This window comes from Semicossyphus pulcher, unplaced genomic scaffold, assembly GCF_022749685.1.
Source record: "Semicossyphus pulcher isolate SPU_LCO1_2020_fin unplaced genomic scaffold, fSemPul1.0.p SCAF_7, whole genome shotgun sequence".
Classification (NCBI taxonomy): Eukaryota; Metazoa; Chordata; class Actinopteri; order Labriformes; family Labridae; genus Semicossyphus; species Semicossyphus pulcher.
This window is the reverse complement of record NW_027211748.1, coordinates 9,520,962-9,541,108: the sequence shown is the minus strand read 5'-3', so window position 1 is coordinate 9,541,108 and position 20,147 is coordinate 9,520,962. Positions and strand designations below refer to the sequence as shown.

General features: G+C 42.8%; 1 protein-coding gene across 1 annotated transcript in view; it reads right to left on the bottom strand.

Annotated features, from left to right (window-relative positions):
* The window catches only part of LOC138611414 (neurocan core protein-like), a 46,481-nt gene extending 29,027 nt beyond the window's left edge, over nt 1–17,454 (bottom strand). The window contains exons 1-3 of the mRNA XM_069684505.1: nt 17,102–17,454; nt 6,434–6,513; nt 1,253–1,477 (exon numbers count right to left, since the gene is read on the bottom strand). Coding sequence (XP_069540606.1) covers nt 1,253–1,477; nt 6,434–6,506 — 298 coding nt within the window. The 5' untranslated portion in view covers nt 6,507–6,513; nt 17,102–17,454. The remainder of the gene's footprint in view (nt 1–1,252; nt 1,478–6,433; nt 6,514–17,101) is intronic.
* Between the last annotated feature and the right edge of the window lie 2,693 nt (nt 17,455–20,147).

The following is a 20,147-nucleotide window of genomic DNA, read 5'->3' as shown; positions in this document are numbered from 1 at the left end:
ATAGCTTACGGTAATATGATATAGTAAGTTGCTGGATGCAAACGTTAGCTGTTGTTTGACTGTAGCTAAAGGGTTATACACTATCTTGTTTTTATTTTAAATTTGGCCCGATGTCATTCTGAATTCTCAATGTTCATTGAATTTTCAGTTGCTGATCAATATGGAGGCATTTAATTGTCAGAAACCCTACATTTATAGGACTAACAGCCTGGAACACAGCAGTATGACATACGACAACATTTAAACTTTCCACGGGACATCTGAGGAAAGGGGCAGGTGGTCTCCTTGGTAAAAGACTGTTTATTTGACCTGGCATCCATTCACCCCGACCTTTTCTATGTGGACTTTCTCTCTGTTTTTGCAAGTCGAATGAGTTCGACCTTTGCTCCTTGATAATATCTAAGGCCACAAGGGGACGCCACCAAACAATATCTAACTATAAATATTTATAGTATTAGGCTTCTTGCCAAGACAATGTGCACAGAAGACATTTAGGAGAGGCAGTCTCGTCACGTGCTTCTGTGGACCAATCAGGACCACATTGATGTTAGAAAGGGAAAACAATTAAAACCAAGATTTCAAAGATTCTTCGATTACATCATTTGTTCAGTTTAAAAGAATAAACCACACTAACTCCAATAAATAAATGCCAACTACACTAAATGTGACACTTTATGTTGTGGTTTGGTGTTGAGCAGGTAACATACAGTGGGGGGTTTTTGAGCTCTTTCACTGTACAAGGCTGCTGGGGAACCGCGAGCAAGGTTAAGAGACCAGTGAGACGGACCAAAAAAAACAATAAAGATCTGGGCAGTAAAACCAAAACCATTAAACTGAAATACACCAAAACTTTAAAGAGGCCCTGGATAGATTAATTCAATCTGCACCGAGTCTTTTCTTTGCTTAAACCCATTCGCTCGGGGAGGTCTGGAGCGTTTAGGAGACAATAGAAAACCTCTGCTGAGAAGACTTATCTCATTTTAATTCCTCGAGCTGCTTTTGTCGGCTTGTTAAGTTCTTTGTTCCTGTTTTACTTGTGAGATGTTCAGATTAATTCATTTATTACTTTTAGGAGAATTGCAGAGTCAGGTCATAATTCTGTGTGAACGACGTCCTCTTTCACAAACACACACACTAAAACCTGATTAGACCACCTTTAAGTTTCTAAGCTCTCAGAGAAATGTTATCTGACTGAGAAAAGTAATGTAGGTTTTAATCTCCACATAACCAGAGGAGCATTTCTTTGTTTTACCTTTAGCAGACAGCACAATCTGCTCCTGGGCAGCACCCTGTCCTCCTCCTCCTCCCCCTCCTCCTGCTGCTGGTGTCCTGACACGAGTCCACAGGAGGTGGGGGGGCTGGCTGGAGGAGCTGGGCTGGAGGGTGAACACACAGGGGAGGACGGCTTTGCCTGCCAGCGATTGTTGTACTGTTGGATGGGTGATCCTACGCATATTCACTATGGAGGAGGCTGCACCTACAGAGGACGAGCAACAGAACAGCACATAATTACATTGTGCAATTAAATACTTTAGAGGACATTTTGCCAATAAGAGAAAAAACAGTGATTCAGCAGGGGTTTGGCAGATTAATACTCTTTGACATGAGTAAGTCTTCTGCTCAATTATAGGGTAAATGTTGTGCAGTAGATTTCACTAAGCAGCAGAATAGAAATAAAGAAAGCTTTGGCTGTACTGTATACATTAGTATACAATACAACACATCATTTATTGTCCCCATTAGGAAATTTGTCTTGGACTCAAATGCTGCATGCGTTTAGATGTCCTCACAGTAGTATTAATAAATGACAAACAGTGAAAACTAACAACATGTAAAGAGAGTAGCTCATACCAAGAACAACCATGATATATATTGGGATAACGTTAACAATATGAATACAGCACCAAACCATACGATAAGATAGGACACAATACAACAGAACACAATACGATGCAATGCACTGTGATGCAATACGATACCATACAACACCTTAGGATAGAATAGGATATACTTTATTAATCCTTGAGGGGAAATTCAATCTTTTCACTCAGTTTTTACAAACATGCTACACACACAAAGGCTCAAAATACAGACACAAGCAGGGTTCTATGGACATGCACTCAGGCAGTGGGGGATTCTGTGCCTTGCTCAAGGACACCTCGATGGAGCCCGGGAAAGGAACTGGCACCTCTCCAGCTACCAGCCCCAATTCCACGCTTGGTCCGTACCGGGACCGGCCGCCCTCCAGCTCCCAAGCCAAGTCCTGACAGACTGAGCTATCGTCTACCCCAAATACGACACCATAGACACGACACCAGTTGATACGATAGGACACAATAGGGCAGGACACAATACGATGTGATGAGATGCAATAAGATATGACACGATTCAATTACACGCGACACCATGATATGCTTTGTTGTCCCTGTAGGGAAAAATTGTCTTGGACTAGAATGCTCTATACATTTAGATGCCTCTACAGAAGTATTAACAAATGAAAAACAGGTAAATATGTAAGCAGAGTAGCACATAGCAATGAAAACTGCAAACAACATATATTGCACATGACTCCTGTTGCACGTTTCACATCATACACAACAATGATGAGAGATAAGAACACCATGGGGCTATTGCACAACCTCTACAGCCTCAAGAAACAATTTATCTTTTGACTGAGGGACAGAAAGGTCACAATAATGACTCCAAACTAATTAATTTAAAGTCATACGATGCAAGAGAAGCATCAATGCAAAAGAAGTGTCACTGTAAGAGTTCATTGTTCTGCAGATTGATGTCAGCTATTCACTCTGTCTCGTTGCCATGACATACAGGTTCAATGTAACCATGACAACAGCATCACCTGTATAGACATTATCCTCTACCCAACAGATTCCTGCCTCTCTAAGGCTCTTTCCTCGGTGCACCTCTCTGTAACACACCGAGTACTCCATCCACGTAAGAAGACTGTGAGATGTGATTGAAAGGTTGAAATTCCAGAAAACAGCTTTTAAAAGGATGTTTACTTTCACTGCACTTTTTTATTTTCATTTATTTTTGATATAAAAATAAACTACCATGGACTCATTAATAATTCATGGCGAGTTCATGAGCTGTTCCTTCTCACAAATCAAGCTTTGTCAACAAAAAAAGGCAGAGGACGTCTCTATAAAGGTTTAATAAGCTTTAAACAAATTTGCAGAGGGATTTTTGCATTTGTTTTCTTTCCTGGCCTTCTCCTTTCAAATCTTCATTCTTAGTCAATTTGTGGAAAGCTAAATGAGCGTAACAAGAGAACCTGTGTTAAAAAAAAAACAAAGCCTCGTTTGGAATAACGCACATGGTGGAATTGAATCACCGAAAGATATTTCCATCTGCATTTAGATTGGCCGGCTTTCAAACGCTGAACCCCCTGAGAGCATCTCTGCGTGCTGAAGAACGCCCCCGCTGCCTTTCCCCCGAAATCAGATGTAATCACCGAATCACAAATACCAGAAAGAGGCAAGACAAGTGTAGGAAGAAAGAAAAAGAGAGGGAAAACCAGAGGTGAAAATGAAGGAAAGGAGAGAGTCTAAGAAACCAAAAGGAGGACTTTGTCATTAGATGAGAAGGGTACCTTGTAGCATGGCGGTGACAGATGGGACAAAAGAAAAACGGCTTAAAAAGAGGCAGAGAGAGCTGGGAGTGACATGAAAGGACGCTCTCTATCATTAACAGATGCCTTCTCTTATTCCTGTCAGTCCTCCTCCAGAGTCCAATGTGCACCCTGCAAGGAGCGTTCAAGGCGGATATTAGTTTGAATAAACTAATTTGGAGAATGAATCTCATCAATTGATGCCAAAAATAGTTTTTAATGAGGTTTTTTGAATTACCGTTGCCCACAAACATATTACAAGGGCATGCTTTCAAACAGTACTGTTGAAAAATCAATTTCATTCCACCTGTTATCCGGCTTTTCGGGATTCTGTCCTCAGTCTTTCATTCAGGACAGGTTGGCAGTCTGGTTCTGCACAAAAGGCAACAAAAATCCACCTTCCAGCAGCTGTTAAGCTCATTAATATGATATCTATCGTATTGACAGGAATATTTTTCACCTGGGAGCAGTTGCTTCCTGGAGACTGTATTAGTTGCCTGCTGCCTGGATGTATTGTAAGACCTAAATACCGGACCCAAAAGAGGGCGCCGCAGTCCAGTAAGAATAGCTCACTTGGGGGACACGCCAAAAAAACAGTTCTAAATCACTTTTTTCTGCTAGAAGACGGTTTTAAATACATAAAACTCATAATTAAAAAAAGTTATAATTGACCTCTCCTTCAGTTTGAGGTATCCTGTCAACAGGTATGAACCATAGACTGTATAAAAAGATGGACGACATGACAGCTCCCTAAAAGTGAAGCCAAAACATTTTGGGCGCCCCCTGCTGACTGGCTGCAGTATAGGTCATAAAGCCCGCCTCCTCCATGTTAACAGATGGGACGCGAGTAAAACTATAAAATCAAAATACACGCCAAATTAATGTTTCTCAAACATGGTTTCTGTCATTATAGCTTGTTATTATCATGCTGATTTATGTCCAAGTGTTCCTTTTTCTGACAAGTCTATTTTTAATTAGTTATTTGATGCTGTGATTGATGATTGTGATGATTGACAGCTCTGTTGACAAATTCGGCTCCTGCAGCCGATCAGTTCCGGGGGAACTGGATCCTTGCTGTTTTTACCGGTAAGTTAAGTGTGTGTTTAGGTTAGCAGAAGTGGCTACGGCCGCTTCATTCGCCGATCTCTACTGCGCAGTCTCTGGCTCCGTATGACGTCGCCATTGCAAGATGGCAGCGGCTATCATAGGGGCTATTTTGGCTTCAATTTGGTACAATGGGAGCAAATGGAGACGCGTTGTCCATCTATATATACAGTCATTGGTATGAACAGGTCTTTTTTTATTAAGGTAGTCTAAGAGAAACTGCAATACCACCAGTGGCCACTGGGTGAAATTGTAAACTAGGCTTAGCGGGGACAGAATATCCTGGTCTTTTGATTACATCCAAGGACCTGCTGTCTTCAGGAAAATGTATCCAAGTGCTTATTAGTGAGCAGATTTTCTACTCAAACAGAGCCGGGCCGAGCCAGACTTGCTGTTTTGAGTTTTGATGCTAGCCTAAGCTAACTGTCAGCGAGCTGTAGTTCATATATTATTTAAAATGATTGCCTGAATAACAAATACATACATAATCAGTCTGATTATTAGAAACCTTTTTGGAGGCTCCACAAAAAGTGTACTCTTAATCTTACAGCACTTTGTTTCCCAGAATCCTTTGTAAGGGTTAAAGGTTTGTGACACGTTCAGGTGATTCTTATTAGCTAATAAAGTCGGGAAAGGCTCTTATTTTCTTGCAATGTGTATCTGCCGCAGAGTCATGATCCCAGCACTAACAGTTGATAAGGTCAAAGATGTTTTACTCCTACACGAAGAGCTTTAAACTCCACTTGTCCTAGCAGGGTGAATAGGTTGTAAACAATACGGCAGTACTGGTCCATCATCACAACTACATCTGCATAGAAACAGTAAACCTTTCGTTATCTGGATGTCCTTTTTTTGAGTATATTTCGGTACTTTTTTCACTGCTTGAGGGAAATTTTGTAGTCATGAAATTGGGAATTACTGACCCAAGAGTAAAATCATTCAATATAAATTTTTTAACAGCTCTAAAAAAAACATAAGGATGTTGTCTAGTCGTTGTATTGAGTTGATTTTTATTCCTGGTCACTTCCTTTTCTTTATCGTTCGATCCTGGAGCAACAAAAATGGACATAGAGATGATTGAATATGAAGTAATAACTTAATGCGAGTGAGGACATGTTTTCATTTTGTAAATGAACAGAGCTGACATTGTGCATACAAATGGCAGGAAACGTAATTAAGGAGAGGAACTTATCTTTACTGGCTGCACCTCAAACCTGCGATACTATCCTCAGGGGACCTGCAGCTCGGAGATGTTTTGTCTTTTTGTTCCATAATTGTGAATTTTATGCGTAGTTGTGATGGAACAGATGGTCGACTAAACTTGCATTAATGGGTTTGGAGGTTTTCCAGCTCAATCCCACCGTGCATGTCTGCAAACATCCTCAGCATGTCAGCTCTCATTTGCAACACTGAAATTAGCACAGACCTGTCCTGTGGATTTATGTGGACTGAAAAATTAATGTGGGAACTGTTTTTTCCTGCATTCAGGTCCGGCTGCTCCCCTTTCTCCTCCCATCATCTGCTTCCTGTCCCTTCTCTTTTGCTGTATCGTTCCCTCTTTGTTTTACTGAACTGACTTGAGTGCTCACGTTAAATTTTACTCCTTCAGATCAGACACTGCTGGTTTATTTCTGCAGCTGTTGGAGATGCATTAGTGAAAGGAAACAAAAGAGTGGAGGCAGGAGACGGAGAACTTACCCGAGCCTAAATAGAGCAGCAGCATCAGAGCAAAGAGGATCTGCCTCCCAGCTGCACACAGAGCGAGCGCCATCCTGGACCTGCAGAGAGAGAGGGGAGGAAGCAGACAGGAGAACAGTGAGGAAGGATCCCGTAAAAATAGAATCAGAAGTAAACAGAGGCAGAAATTCAAGGTTAAGTTTACTGATGTGAATAGAACAACTTTTAACATAAAGTCTGTCCTATTGCTACGTGCAATTAAACTAAAAGCCATCAGAAAGTACTTTTTATCCAACGTACAGTCATGTACAGTACACTGTGTAAGGCCCTGAACATGAATTAAAGGGCAATTTTGCACCCTTTATCTCTACATGTCAGAGTTATGTTGAGGTCTGGGAAACCACTGCAGCTGATGGTGTTCTCTTTGTTTCAGAGCGCAGCTGCAAAATCTGTTGTTCACAAGCATAAGTGCCGTCATCTGAAGCTGTTGTTGACCTGGGAGACCATTTCAATCTTTGATTTCTAGTCCCAAACTTTACAAAAATGGCCTCCAAAAATATGAGTGCAGAGGATGTTGTGGTAAAATACATTTTACAGTGTTTTGGCTGCATAGATATTCAACAAGCATACAGCAAAGTAAACAGCCCGGGGAGTTGCAGCCTAGCGAGGCCGAGGTTCCAGCTGCTCACTTGCAGTGTATCTTGGAACATGTAGGCACTGCCAGAACAGCTTCACAAGCAGGTGGACTCTTTGTGGATCCGTAAAGCACCAAGAACTGAGGTACTTTCACTGACGACATTTACCATGAAGACTGATTGGACATAGACATAAATTGGCGGGACAGTGCCTTGTAAGGTTGCTCGCGGCCGTTGGTGTGTGTATGATGGGATGAAAGCCAAATGTTAAAGTCATTTAGACAAAAGGGCTCTTTAAATGCAGCCCATTTTTCGGAGCAGCTGCAGCTCAGGAGATGGATCAGGTCGTCCACTAATTGTAAGAACAACGGTTACTGCGTCTACGTCACTGAACCCACAGTTTAGTCAAATTAGACCCTGATGGGCAGGTTAGCAGCCTCTGCCATCAGTGTACCGTGTGAATGGAGTAAATGTGTCTCGTTGTTTTAAGAGCTTTGAGTGTTCAGAAGACTAAAAAGGCTTTATATGAGCACAGTCCATTTCTAATTAGCATTTTCTGTCAGGCGAAACAGTTCTGGTGATTTTCATGTTTGAACAGCTGAAGGGCAGCTGAAGCGCTCCTGTGTGAGCCTGAAAAAAAGCTCCACAGCTGGTTGTTTTATAAAACCTTTTCAGACTAATTAGACTGACTCAAATCCACAGCAACAGTCATCAAAACAAAGATTTTAGTTTAAAAAAAACCTTAAGAAACATACTGTAAGTTTTGGCGTGATGCAATGAAACAGTTAGTCCCGCCCTCTTTTGACTCTGTTGGTCACTCATCTTGAAGAGGAGTCCAACATGAAAGCAGACAGGCAGGAGGGAACCAGCGTCTGCGAGGCAACCAGCTGATGCCGACCTTCACAAGGTGTTTGAATGTGAAAACTACTCAATTAATTTTGTTTCTGTCTCCTTTATAGAAATGCAACAATAAGAAGTAAATCAAACTGCTGAAAATGACCTTAAACGAAGAATCCTTGAAAAGCGAATGTCAGACAAAGGAGGTAATTCAGATAATGTACGACAGGCATTTGATTTATTGGTCGTATAACTAAAATAAACTAAACAATATTGCATATGTAAGGTCACTTCAAGGCCCAGACACTGAGTCATACATCTAATGAAGAAAACTCGACTGATTCAGAGGAAAATAAAATGATCTCTCTACAAACGTAAAAGATTGAATGGACTTGTACACCGCAGTGAAAAAGTGATCCTGGTGCAGTCCTACTGCTCGACATAGAGGAAATCCTACCACACATCAGAGATGAGCTGCTGACTTTGCCAGAGGATTTGGCTTTGGGCCCGAAGTGTCTCAGCTCAATGAGAGACGCGTGAAACCGAGCTTTATTGCCCTGTACTGGTATGAAATGAAGATGAAGAGGAGAGTATGCTGTTTGAAGAAAACAAAGCTGCTTTTATTCTAAATTATTCAGCTACTTGTAGACAAAAAATGGTTCTTTTTACCTGCCTGGCTATGAAGGTATTACCAACAAAGACTTGCTAGAAAACCATCCTAAGAGTCTGAGCTTGGACTCTCTAGTTTTCAGTTACACAAAGTAAATAATTCATCCGGCAAAGCAACAAAACCTCTTTGCATACACCAAGGTAACAGCGACTCATGCCAACAGCATCTCTGATGCCTAGAAAGAAGATTACGCAACACCAGTTCACCCCTTTATAGATGACAGGAATAATGGCCACTCTCTTCTCTGACCATGTGAAAGCTCAGTAAAACCTTCAGACGTATAAAACTGGAGCGTGTGAGGCAAAGAAAAGGATTCCTATCAGATGGTAAAGCCCTCTGTGACACCTGAAAACTAAACTGTCGTTACACAACAGTTTGTTTAACGGTGGGCGATGGGGTTGGTTGTCTGGAAAAGAAGATTCTGGCGCGGGTGAGACCACGTTGTGCCACACACTTTGAGGCACCCCATGTCTAAAGGTGGGTTAGGACCTCGTGATGGGCTGTGACAGATTGGGGTCGAGCCGTTGGACTCTTTGCATGTTGAGGGCCTGAAACATTGGGTGAGCTTGCTGGGTGGGAGACAAGAGATTTCTTAGGGCTTGGAGAGGGTCATGACACCGAGCAGTTTGCCCAGTCTGGTAAGCAGAGAGCATTAGGGAGTGTTGTGTTGGAGGGCCTGGGACTGGCCAGGGCCCAGCAGACACTACCCACAGCCACAGAATACAGAGTGCAGCCTGTGGACATCTCTATGGATGCTATACAACATATAACACTGTGAGCCTATAGACAGCTGCCTTTCAAACTTTTACCAGAGGGGATTTACGACATACAGTGCACTGGCCATCCAGCCGCACCAGCTGCATACTAACCAGCAGCACCTTTTGTTAAGGAGGAGACATCAGATGTCGGGAGCGCCTCCCTCTAAATCGCCTCTCTTCACTCTCACAGGCACAGTTGTGTCTCAAGCAGAAAAGAGCCAGAAGTCTCTAAAATGCTTCAGTGGTCTTCAATGTGGACGTCCATCCGACACATTTTCACGATGTCGGCTGAATAGGACGCATTCTCGGCTTATTGTAAGAGCCGGCAAGCGGAGTGACAGAGATCCACAGAGAGCTAAGAGACCAGGCTGGCAGAGATACAGTACGGCTCAGCACCGAGCTGTCAATCTGTCCAAACAGGAGACCAAGTCGCCTCATGATCTTCATGACGCAGGCAAGACGGGCCCCTCGAATCAAATCCCCTTTGGTTCTGCGGTTCGGTGGGAAAATTGCTTCAAGGAAATAACATGAAAAGTGTGGAGCGCATCATGTCAGCTGCTGTTGTGGTTATAGGGTAAATCATGTTTGTGAGCACAGCAAGACAGCTTTATGCCTTACAATGCCTCCATCATGCTACACCAGTGTGTGTGTGTGTGTGTGTGTGTATGCGTATGTGTGTGTGTGTGTGTATTCACAGACTGCAAAGGTTTACTAAATCAGGCCGGGTTGGGTCCCATGTTGATTCTTGGCACATACACACAAACACACACACACACACACACACACACAGACATGGCCCTGTAATGGTACAGCTCCTATTAAGCCCTAAAACAAATCACACAAGGTAGGTCACTGAATCTCACCTTCTGCATTCATGTGCAAAAAGCATGTACACCAGGCTACACACACAAAACCACGCTAACACAGCACACCCTGGCAGCTGGCATCTCTGTTGGACAACAAAAACACCTCCATGCATGCATTAAAGTTTGTGAATTGACCCAAATAAAACAGTTTAGTAATTTTTAAACAAAATGTTTACAGACAAACAAAGACTGCTCTGTTTGAACAGGCAGCTGCGATTTCCGGTCTAAAAGGTCAAACAGACAGGTCTTGCTGCCACATTTTATTAGCTAGCCTTTCGTCATGGCTAGCTAGCTAATTAACTCTTGCTGCATTAAACCCTGTCGCCAACTGACTCTTTATTTGATACAGTTGAACCATTTCTTAGGGACATGTATATTCTTATTTATCCCTCAAATGTTAATTTGCTGAGGCTTCCCTAAACCAAACACAGAGCAAGGTATAGTCGCTAATGTTAGCCTAAACTCAGTAAATGTAGCATTTTAGTTTCAACACAGTAGCTATGAGTCAGTCCTGAACAAGGCTTTTTTAACATAACCTGTATCCCCCACACAATAATGTAGTGAGCTAATAATAGCTTGACTTGTGGAAATAATTCTCTACTTACTATACCTACTCATTAGCCTACTGCGAGTAAGTAAGTTGCAATTGTGGACCATATTTTTAAACACCCAAAGCAGGACCCTTATGTGTAACAGGCATAGTGTTGGCACTTATATGTAGGATACCTAAGCATGCCAACATATTTTCATCTGGCTGGGGAAACATATTTTAGCTCTAGCACATCTGGAGAGAGTTTAACACAGTGTACGCCATGAACGCAGCATTTTTGTTGCAAGGTAGCTTATTCTATGTAGAGAGGAGTTAGCTTTCTAGAGCAGTTACAACACATTGATCGATTGATAAATCACATCCGGGTCAAACTGGTCTATTTAAGGTAAGCTAACTACCTGGTAAGCCAACTACCTAGTTAGCTTACATTTGCCTACTGGCTCTTGCTATAAGGTGTAAGTTTAAGCTAGTTAGCAGAGCATGCTAACATTAGCAGCTCCCGTTACAGGAGATAAACACAGGCTACTGTTCCGTCCAATGTTTTTGGTTTCTGACATGCTAAAACTTTTGAAACTTTCTTTATATCCCATAGTTACTGATCTTGTTGTGAAAGCTGACAATCATGTGTTTTCTCTCTGCTTGGAATTTGACAGAATAATTTCTCCACCCAGCAGAAAAGGGCTTGTGCTTTTTTTGCCCGACAGCATGAAGACAAGAAGCAGCAGCAGAATTATAGTGTAAAGATATAACATAGAGAGGACAGGCTGAGGATGTCAGGACTGACAGAAACAGAGCCAGCTTTATAATAGAGTCAAGCTGTCGATTCCCTTTTCCCCCCTTTCTGAGCCCTGACAGGAGAAGGTGGGTAATTCCTCTCCTTCCCTTTTTTCTTTAATCATGTCTCACAAAACTATTACCTCCTGAGAGCAGCAGTGTGAACAACAGAATAACAGCTCCAGATGAGTGACAGACAAAGTGGTGAGCCGGGAGAGGAAGAAGATGAAGGAAGAGGAATGAAAGGAAGGTCATTTGATCGCCAGCACGCTACCATGATGAAAGCTGTTCAGAAAAGCTGCGTGAAGCTCTATAATTTTTGTTAATATGCTGTTTGTGAAAAAAAGGCTGCAGCCAGACCATCCTGACTACATTATGTGGTTGAAATGTTATCTTACACAGAAGCACTTTTCATTAATGAAATGTGAAAATACTGAGAAAAACAATCTCAAAAAGCAGAAAAGAAAAGGGAGCTAAGCTAAATCAGATATTCTCTTCCTTTTCCCATCGTGCATCTTACTCTCTCTCTCTCTCACAAACTCACAGACTCTCTTTGTGCTCGCTGTGTCTGTGTGGTGACTAATCACACTCAAAGCAACTAATGACTCATGCAGCTCCGGCCTGGGCGTCGGATGGAGAGGAGACTCTGGAAAGCTGCTGGTCCCTCCAGCTCCAGGATTACACACTCCTTCCTCTCACACCGACACCATTGATCTGACTGGGCACGGGGACAGAGGTTGTTTAAAAAGGCTCGATAGCACGCTGAGGAGGAGCCAAGCTAAGATTTGGCCCGATGTGTGTGCGGTAAAGTGCAGAGAGGAGGCGATTTAGATCACTCTGAAGCATCCTTGACTGACGAGTGACAAGAATAAAGACAGAGAAGAGCAAATTTTTGAGTCATGGCTTTGGTTTATAAGAACTATACGTAGGTGGTTACGCATATATGTTCAAATATGCTCATTTTTCTCTCTCCAGCCTCTTTCTGGCACATTATTTTTCTCTGTGCGTCATGTTTAAAAGGTATAAGTTTAAGTGTATGTTATTAAATGCATTGGATTAATATATAAAGGAACAGAGAGCAAGAACAGAGTCCGCTTTTAGAGGAAATAGAACCCTGTGAGCAGCAGACAGTGGCCCGGGTTGAATCAATCATCGCTCAATTGATTTGTTACTGCTGAACCTTTTAACAGAGGAGGAAAAATGTTCTTATTTTACTTAAAGAAGGACTAAATCAGAATGAATTTGCCCTTGGAGGGAGGTTTATCCAAATGACTCGATTGTGGGCCATTTCTGCCAGGGGGAGAAAAGGATTATGACTCATGACTCAGTGAGTAAAATAACATAATGACATAATTTTAAGCATTGCATAGTGTTGACGTATAGTGGCTATTTTTACTATACCATTAACATTTTATGTAATTGCTCTGCTTTTCTTTGGCAGAAAAAGGCATCAATAGATATGTCCTCTCAGGGGGATTACTGAGACATACAGTTGAGTCAGTGCAAGAACAGCTTCAAGTCTCTGAAGGACCTTTCTTCAAACAGATACGTAATTAACAAACCCACCAAACCCTTCAGTGACCCCTCCCGCCCTGGAATACGCCACTCCCATCAGGATAGATATTTTCATTATAAAAGGTGATCACTCAGTCAGTCACATTTTTCTATTGATTCGCAGGGACCCTTTCCTCCAAGGGGTAAGTGCATTAAAACCATGCCAGTAACATGTCCTCCACAGCATGCCACCGGATCCCTTCACATACATTCATGTTTTTCCATTAACTGTAGATCTGTCTATGTGTTTTATTCTTTGACATCCCCCTTTCTCACATGATAAAATCAATGTCTCCATTGTTAGAGTCAAAACATGTAGAGCACATTCAGTTCCATCAAATGAAAGGGTTTAACTGCTTTGTTTGTTTAAATAAATCGCAATATTGAGCGGAATAATAATTCTAGGGTCAAAGGTCAAATATAAGTAGCTATTTGTCTAAGTAGCCGCTACACCAGCTGTGTCTTTAAGACAGCAGAGGTCAAAGGTGAAGGTTCTAAGGTTAGCTCTTGGTAGGAATGTCAATAAAGGATCAGGTGCATGAGATGAAGCCATCATCTAGAGTATATTAGCCTGTGGTTCCACACACGCATATTTACGACCGCAAACAGGCCACCGTACGACCACATCTCAACCGCAGGGAGAGGTGGTCAGAGAGACGAGTGGCTGTGAAATAAAAACAGAATAAAAGACTCAAATACAGACTCGCTGGGGGGACATCATTCAAGAATTCCTTATCTTTAATGATGTGCTGAGTCTGAGGAATATCAACGAGGTGAGGAGAGAAAAAAACAGCTCTGTCCTTCATGTGTTTATGACTTATACCAACGCACAGAGAGTCACAAGCTATCTCTTTATTCCCATATCAGCAGTTAACAGCTACAAGAAAGGAGCGCTGAGTTTACATAATTCCGACACGGTGACATTAGGGAAAAACATATCAAACAGCAACACAACTGCTACTATTAAAAGATATCTTTGAAAGTGATTAATCATTCTAATCTTCTCTACGTTACAGAAGCTGGATAAACTTCAGAGCAGCCTTAAAGAGCTCCTCCTCGGCCGACTGTAAAACCAAACATTTGTCTTCCACCAGTCGCCACCTTCCAGGAGAGCCCCCGGCCAAAGACAAAGAGAGGGACCTTTCTCTTTGTGTGGCTGAGCTGTTCAGCTGTGGTCTCATCTACGCTCGTAACGATTGGCCTGGTGGGCTGCTCTAGTCCCTCCCCGGCTAAACACTGAAGTTGATTGATGGATCAGTTTGTCCAATCCCTTTTGGGTTTTGGCGGCTGGGGGAATCACCGGGCGAGAGGGGTTCAATATTCCAGAGAGAGAAGGAGACAGAAGTCGGCATTACATCCAAATCCATCAGCTCATAATGCAACTATTCGCAGCTGTTTTTCCATTTGACAAATGTTTGTGGTTTGGATTGTTGGGCTCTGAGATTTGGGAGCTGTCCAGTGCTGAAAACGTGGACAGTTATAGCTCCAGTCACAGTAAAGTCATTGTTAGTTTGAAGCCTTTACTCCTCTGGCTGAAAACGGACCACAAAGTTCAACGAGATCATAAAAATTCCCCCTTTAGTCTTCAGTCTAGTTCACAGTGGGATCTAGTGTTTATGAATTACTTCAAGGACAAAGCACCAAGAAGCCTTATTATAAAACTCCCCATCACATCCTCTCCCAAACTAAGTCAACACATTTTCAGGGCAGATTAACTATAAAGCAACAACCCTGCAGCTGACTCCGAGGTGAAGCTTATTTTGATCGTAACTTGGCCGCCATAAGCGAGTGCTGGTCCTGATTTGCATTTATATAGCACTATTCTGTTAGCTATTAGCACTGTATTAGGGGGGAATAGACCCCATAATCACCTAAGTGACATATTAGTGTGGGCACTTTCACACCATAGAGAAGAATATTAAACCCTGGCTGAGAATTACTCTGGCTTCCAGTGAAAATAAACCATCAGAGAGACTTATTCATGGCTGCAAACTGGAGAAAAAGCTGCTCACTTATGACTAGCAGGGCTAAATCATCTTTATTCCATTTTATTTTGAAAAATTACAGGCGTACAGGCCTTTAGGGCTGCAGTTAACGACTATTTTCATCAGTGATTATTCTGCAGATTCTGTTTTCGGTCATACTCTCAACATTTGTTTTGACAACAAACTTTCCAAAAGATATCACATTTTGAATACTATCAAACAGAGAAAGCTGCAGAACATGCTGGGCATTTTTGCTTAAAAAATAGTACATTTTCTTATTGTTCTACTACAAATACAATCGACTTATTGTGTTCCTCGTTTTACTGGTGTCCAAAAACTAGCTAACTTCATTATATTGTGTGCTTTTCAAACAACCTTTATTCTGAGAGGGAAGCAAAGAGCCTCACATTTCAGACCTTCTTTTCCCCTGCATCGTCTCAGCTCATCGTGCACCTCTACAGTATTTCAACCGTCCAGCTTGTGTTACTTCCTTTTCCATCTCCCACTCATGCAAAGTGACTTCTCCAGTTGCAGACTGCTCACAGCCACACACGATAAACAAAACTGAGGCTGATGGAGTGCAAAGTGTGCGGCACCAGACAGCCAGGCAGCCGAACTGAGCTCCTACTCTATTTTAGAGTCAGACCTTCTTCCTCCCCACAACATCGCTCTGTGATCCCTCTGAGTGCACTCATCTACATATACACACATGTACACACACGCACATGCACCTCTTCAAACACACTTACATCCGGATGGAATGAAAAATGCATGCTGTAAACTTTCAGCCGGCCCTCTTAGCCTAATTCCTCTCCTCTCCTCTCCTTCTCTGTTATCTCTCACACACATACATGTTAAGCGTCGCCTGCTTAACCTCGTCCCGCTTTATGGCACTGACACACAGCTGGTGGTGGGCCCACTAACAAGGCCAGAGAAGAAAAGCCTTGGACTCCTCCAGACTCGAGCGGTGAATAGGAAACAGAACAGGCTTTATTGGGCTGCGGGGGCTCTCATATTCTCAGACAATACACCTCATTTGTCAAGGTGACCCAAACTGTTCTCCTCGTTCCCTGTGATTTGTACATGCCAGTGTTTGTTTACAGAGCAGCCAGGCATCAATAGAGGACTTCTGAGGTCGGTTCACATGTTTGGCACCAGGCGATCACTCATTTGAGCTTCATGTTTGTCACTTTTTGTCTTTTTTTAGTCTTATATATTCAGGAAAAAGAGCGAAATTACTTAACAAGGCGCGGAGACATCATTAATATCAAATAGTGTGTGAAACAGCCAGGAAGAACACTGATCACTGAGAATCCACTTTCTATACGTTTGATGTCATGCCCAGCTGACAGCTCTGGAGGTGGATCAACATCAGATCTGATTTTGGCACATTTTCACCACATGTTGTTTGCTCACCGCAGGACTCTGATTTGCATAAAAGATTTCACAAACACCTGTTCAAGTGTTTAGATCTGCATCAGGCAGCAGCAGGCGCCCTCGCCTTTGATTTCTATTCATTCATTCATCCATAAAGAAAGAAAGATGAATGTGTGCGGAAAAAGCAAAGCACAAAGTTGTTATGCAGACAGCATCTCCTGAGAGGAAACCATGTAAAGGACACAGTAACAAGGTTACTTGGTGAGTTGATGATTTATGCATGCCTCTACATGGCTCGTAAATATAGACCAATATTAAAAGCTTTGACCTGTAAATAATTAAAGATATCCCAAATGGTGCGATTTATGTGCGTCTCTTAAGCTGAGGCTGGGAGGAGAGGCACTGATTGGTCCACAGGAAGCACTTATTGCATACACTAATTACATATATTAAAGTAGATTTTGCATAGATGAACGACGTGAAGAGAACTCTACATACATTACAAGCTGTTTCGGCTCCAGTTTGACAGGAAGTGCGTTTTTAAATTGCAACCAAGAAAAGAAAAGACTTTAAATCCTCCCCCAGCAGCTGAGCGGTCTCAGGCGGTGACTTGAGAAATCACACACTGCCTAAAATGATTGATATCATAAAGCATAAATTTATTTCCGCGCGCTCACTCTTACCTTCTCTGACAAAACGAGCTGCGTCTCAACGGTGCAATCCTCAGGAATGTGTGGAAGCTTTGCGCCTCAGTGCAGGTGCTCCCCTCAGCTCCCAGAGGGTGCAGAGACGAGAAACGACGAGCCAAGGGGTGAAACAGCACTTTGCAGAGGCAGAGGAGACCAGGGGGGGAAGTGTGTGCACGAGCGCTCCTCGTCCTGGACTTTCCACTCCTTCCTCTTCTTCTTCTGTGGTATCCTCCCGCTCACTGAGCAGCAGCAGCAGTTTATGCGCCGTGCATCCTCACACACCGATATCTGCCGGATCGGAATAGACGCGCGCGCACACACGTCAAGGTGCTCCGTCCGTCCCCCTCCTCGCCAGCAGCTCTCTACGCCGAGAGAGAGAGGCTAGATCCGTTTGAACAAAGAGGCAAGCGGTGACAGGCAGACGGTTCCAGCGCCCCCCATTCAAAGAGGGGGAAACGAGGGGAGGGTGGGGGCGTGCAGGAGAGAGAGAGAGAGAGCGAGAGATAGAGGGGAGAGAGAGGAGGGGGGGTACTTTATGACCATAATCCGATTCCTACATAAAGCTCAAAGGTTGATCCGGTGTCTGTGAATTAAATTAAAATTTACCCATGAGCTTACAATGACAGTCTGACCACCAGCTGACCCCCCCTCACATCCAACCACATGTCCACACACCTCCAGTGATACTCAACTTGTGTATTAACATAGATAACCCCCAGGCTGCCTGTTTTAATGAGAAACAACTAATGATTCTGAATCCATCTTATTAATGTGCACAGGAATCCTATTTGACTGCAGAATTAATTGTAACAACTGCTGAGTGAAAACACAGCAGCCTCAGATGCATCTCCCAACCTGGCAACAGCCAACAACTCATCACTGCAGAGGGGTCAATACAAAACAGCATCAGTCTTCATTAGCACGTTATAAACAAAGGAAAGCTGCAGGAAGCTCCGACCGAGGACGTCTGACCGCAGATCAGCTCCAACACTGATTTCTGTCAATGATAACGTGAGGAGGAGAGCAGCAGACTCTTTGTTATTCATCATACTGTAGGTCTGCGGTCTGCTGCTCCGTGCTCACGATGGTTTTGAATTATGCATCTTCCCTGGTGGAAAGGAGGCAGGAGTGGGTTTAAGAATCTTAATAGAGTCACTAATGATGGTTTTAACAATGAGTCAGATTTTATTTGAGTGAAAGTCTTTATTCAAGGGAAATTGTTGATTTTACTCATTCAAACAGTACGGTTAATTAGATAATTGGGGCCTTTTAGAGAGCTGACATTTTAGAGTGTTAAGGTGAAAACATAGTTCAAAGTAAGAGGGGGGTTCGGATGGTCTGACCCCACTAATTAAGACTTAGACCCCCTCAAAGAGATACAAACAGGAGGGTCAAAACATTGTTTTAAATTGTATTAGGCAATATTACAATACAGTATATTTTCCATTTATGCATGGAAGAATCTTGCTCAGATTTCAGACAACCCTAAAGTGGATTATTTCTTAACCTGAAGTTGAACGTCCAGTCTACCTGCTTCTCTCCCATCATCGCTGTGGCTCACGTTTTTACTTAAGTCTGTGCTTGTTTGCATCACAAAAGCCAATTGAGACACCTAAGGTTAATGTAAGTAGCATGCTATCTAGCTAGTTTTATACAGTTTACACTCTAACTTATTAACTAAATGAAAACTTAGGCTGGCTAGCTTGTAACTTTTTCCTAAGCTACTGTTTAGCTAACCAACATCGGTTAATTTAAGCTAATGTTTGCCTTGCCTAGCTAGATTATAGAGCACCCTTGTATAACTAATATTGGCTAAATTGCTAGCTAGCTGTGCCTATGGCTTAGCATTTCATTGCCAGAGATAAACTCGCTTTTTAACTTACACGGGTTAGCTCTGGCCATATACAACTACCAGATGTGCAGGATGTGAACAACAGGTATGGCGGCACTCAAGGAGGTTACTATTATGTTTATTCTGAGATCACAGCAGAAAAAGGGACAGCTTTTGTGTGGAGAACACACCGTCTGCACCGCCCCCTCCCCGTATCTTCAACATTTTCCATTGTGCACGGAGGTAACGGCCCCGGACTTGTTTCCAGTTAGTTTTGCAGGTACCCACGTCGACTTCTAAAATGGAACTAATCTGTCTCCAGCTGTTTTAACAGGCATGTTTGCTGCTGTGCAGTGGTAATGACACATCAAGCAGATGTGGATAATTGTGGACTTGGTTCATCAGCTTGTCTTTAGAACTTTCTGCCATTGTTGTCCCTGCTGCTGTGTTGACCCTGTCATATCCCCTCAGCCTCTGGCTGCCCCTGCCTTTCATGTGCATACTGCATCTCACGTATGCGTAGCATGCATTTTTGAGGAAGTGTACAGCTAACTCCAAACAGATGCAGGGAACGCGTGGCAGCTATCATGGGCACGCAACTGCGTAATTAAAAGCAAGTATATCTTAGGCTTAAGACAGTTCACTGAACCTTTTGCAAGGAGAAAAAAAACATACCCCCCTTCCAAGATTGACATTGTATAGCTCACACTCCACAATGTCAGCAATGTCCACGAGCACTTCTTTTTGCATTCAGGCGAGTGATAAAGAGTCAGTTTTGGGCCTTTTGCATCATTTATTTGACCCCTCTTTTCTGACCGCCTCTGGGTCAGTCATTAAAAACTTATCCTGTATAGCCAAACTTTATTCAAAACTGTATAACTTCCATTTCTAGATGTTATATCAATGTTTCCAGAGGTGCAATGTTTAAATCTGAAGAAGGATGCACAAGACATCTAGAACAGACTAAATATAGGGGTGAATTTACATGTTCAGGTGAGCAGCTCCCTGAGGCCTTTTGCAGTAAAACTCGAGTCTTCCTACATCCCCACTCCTTCTCCTGTTGTTTTGCGAGTTAGAGCCACATGAATCCCCGGCTCTTTCAGTTTGATGTTTCAACATCTCCTTCCACTCCTGCTCTTTTTGTGTTTGGAGTGAGATCTGAATAAATCCCCCACTGTCCTGTTTGCCTCTGTTTTCTCATTCGCTCTT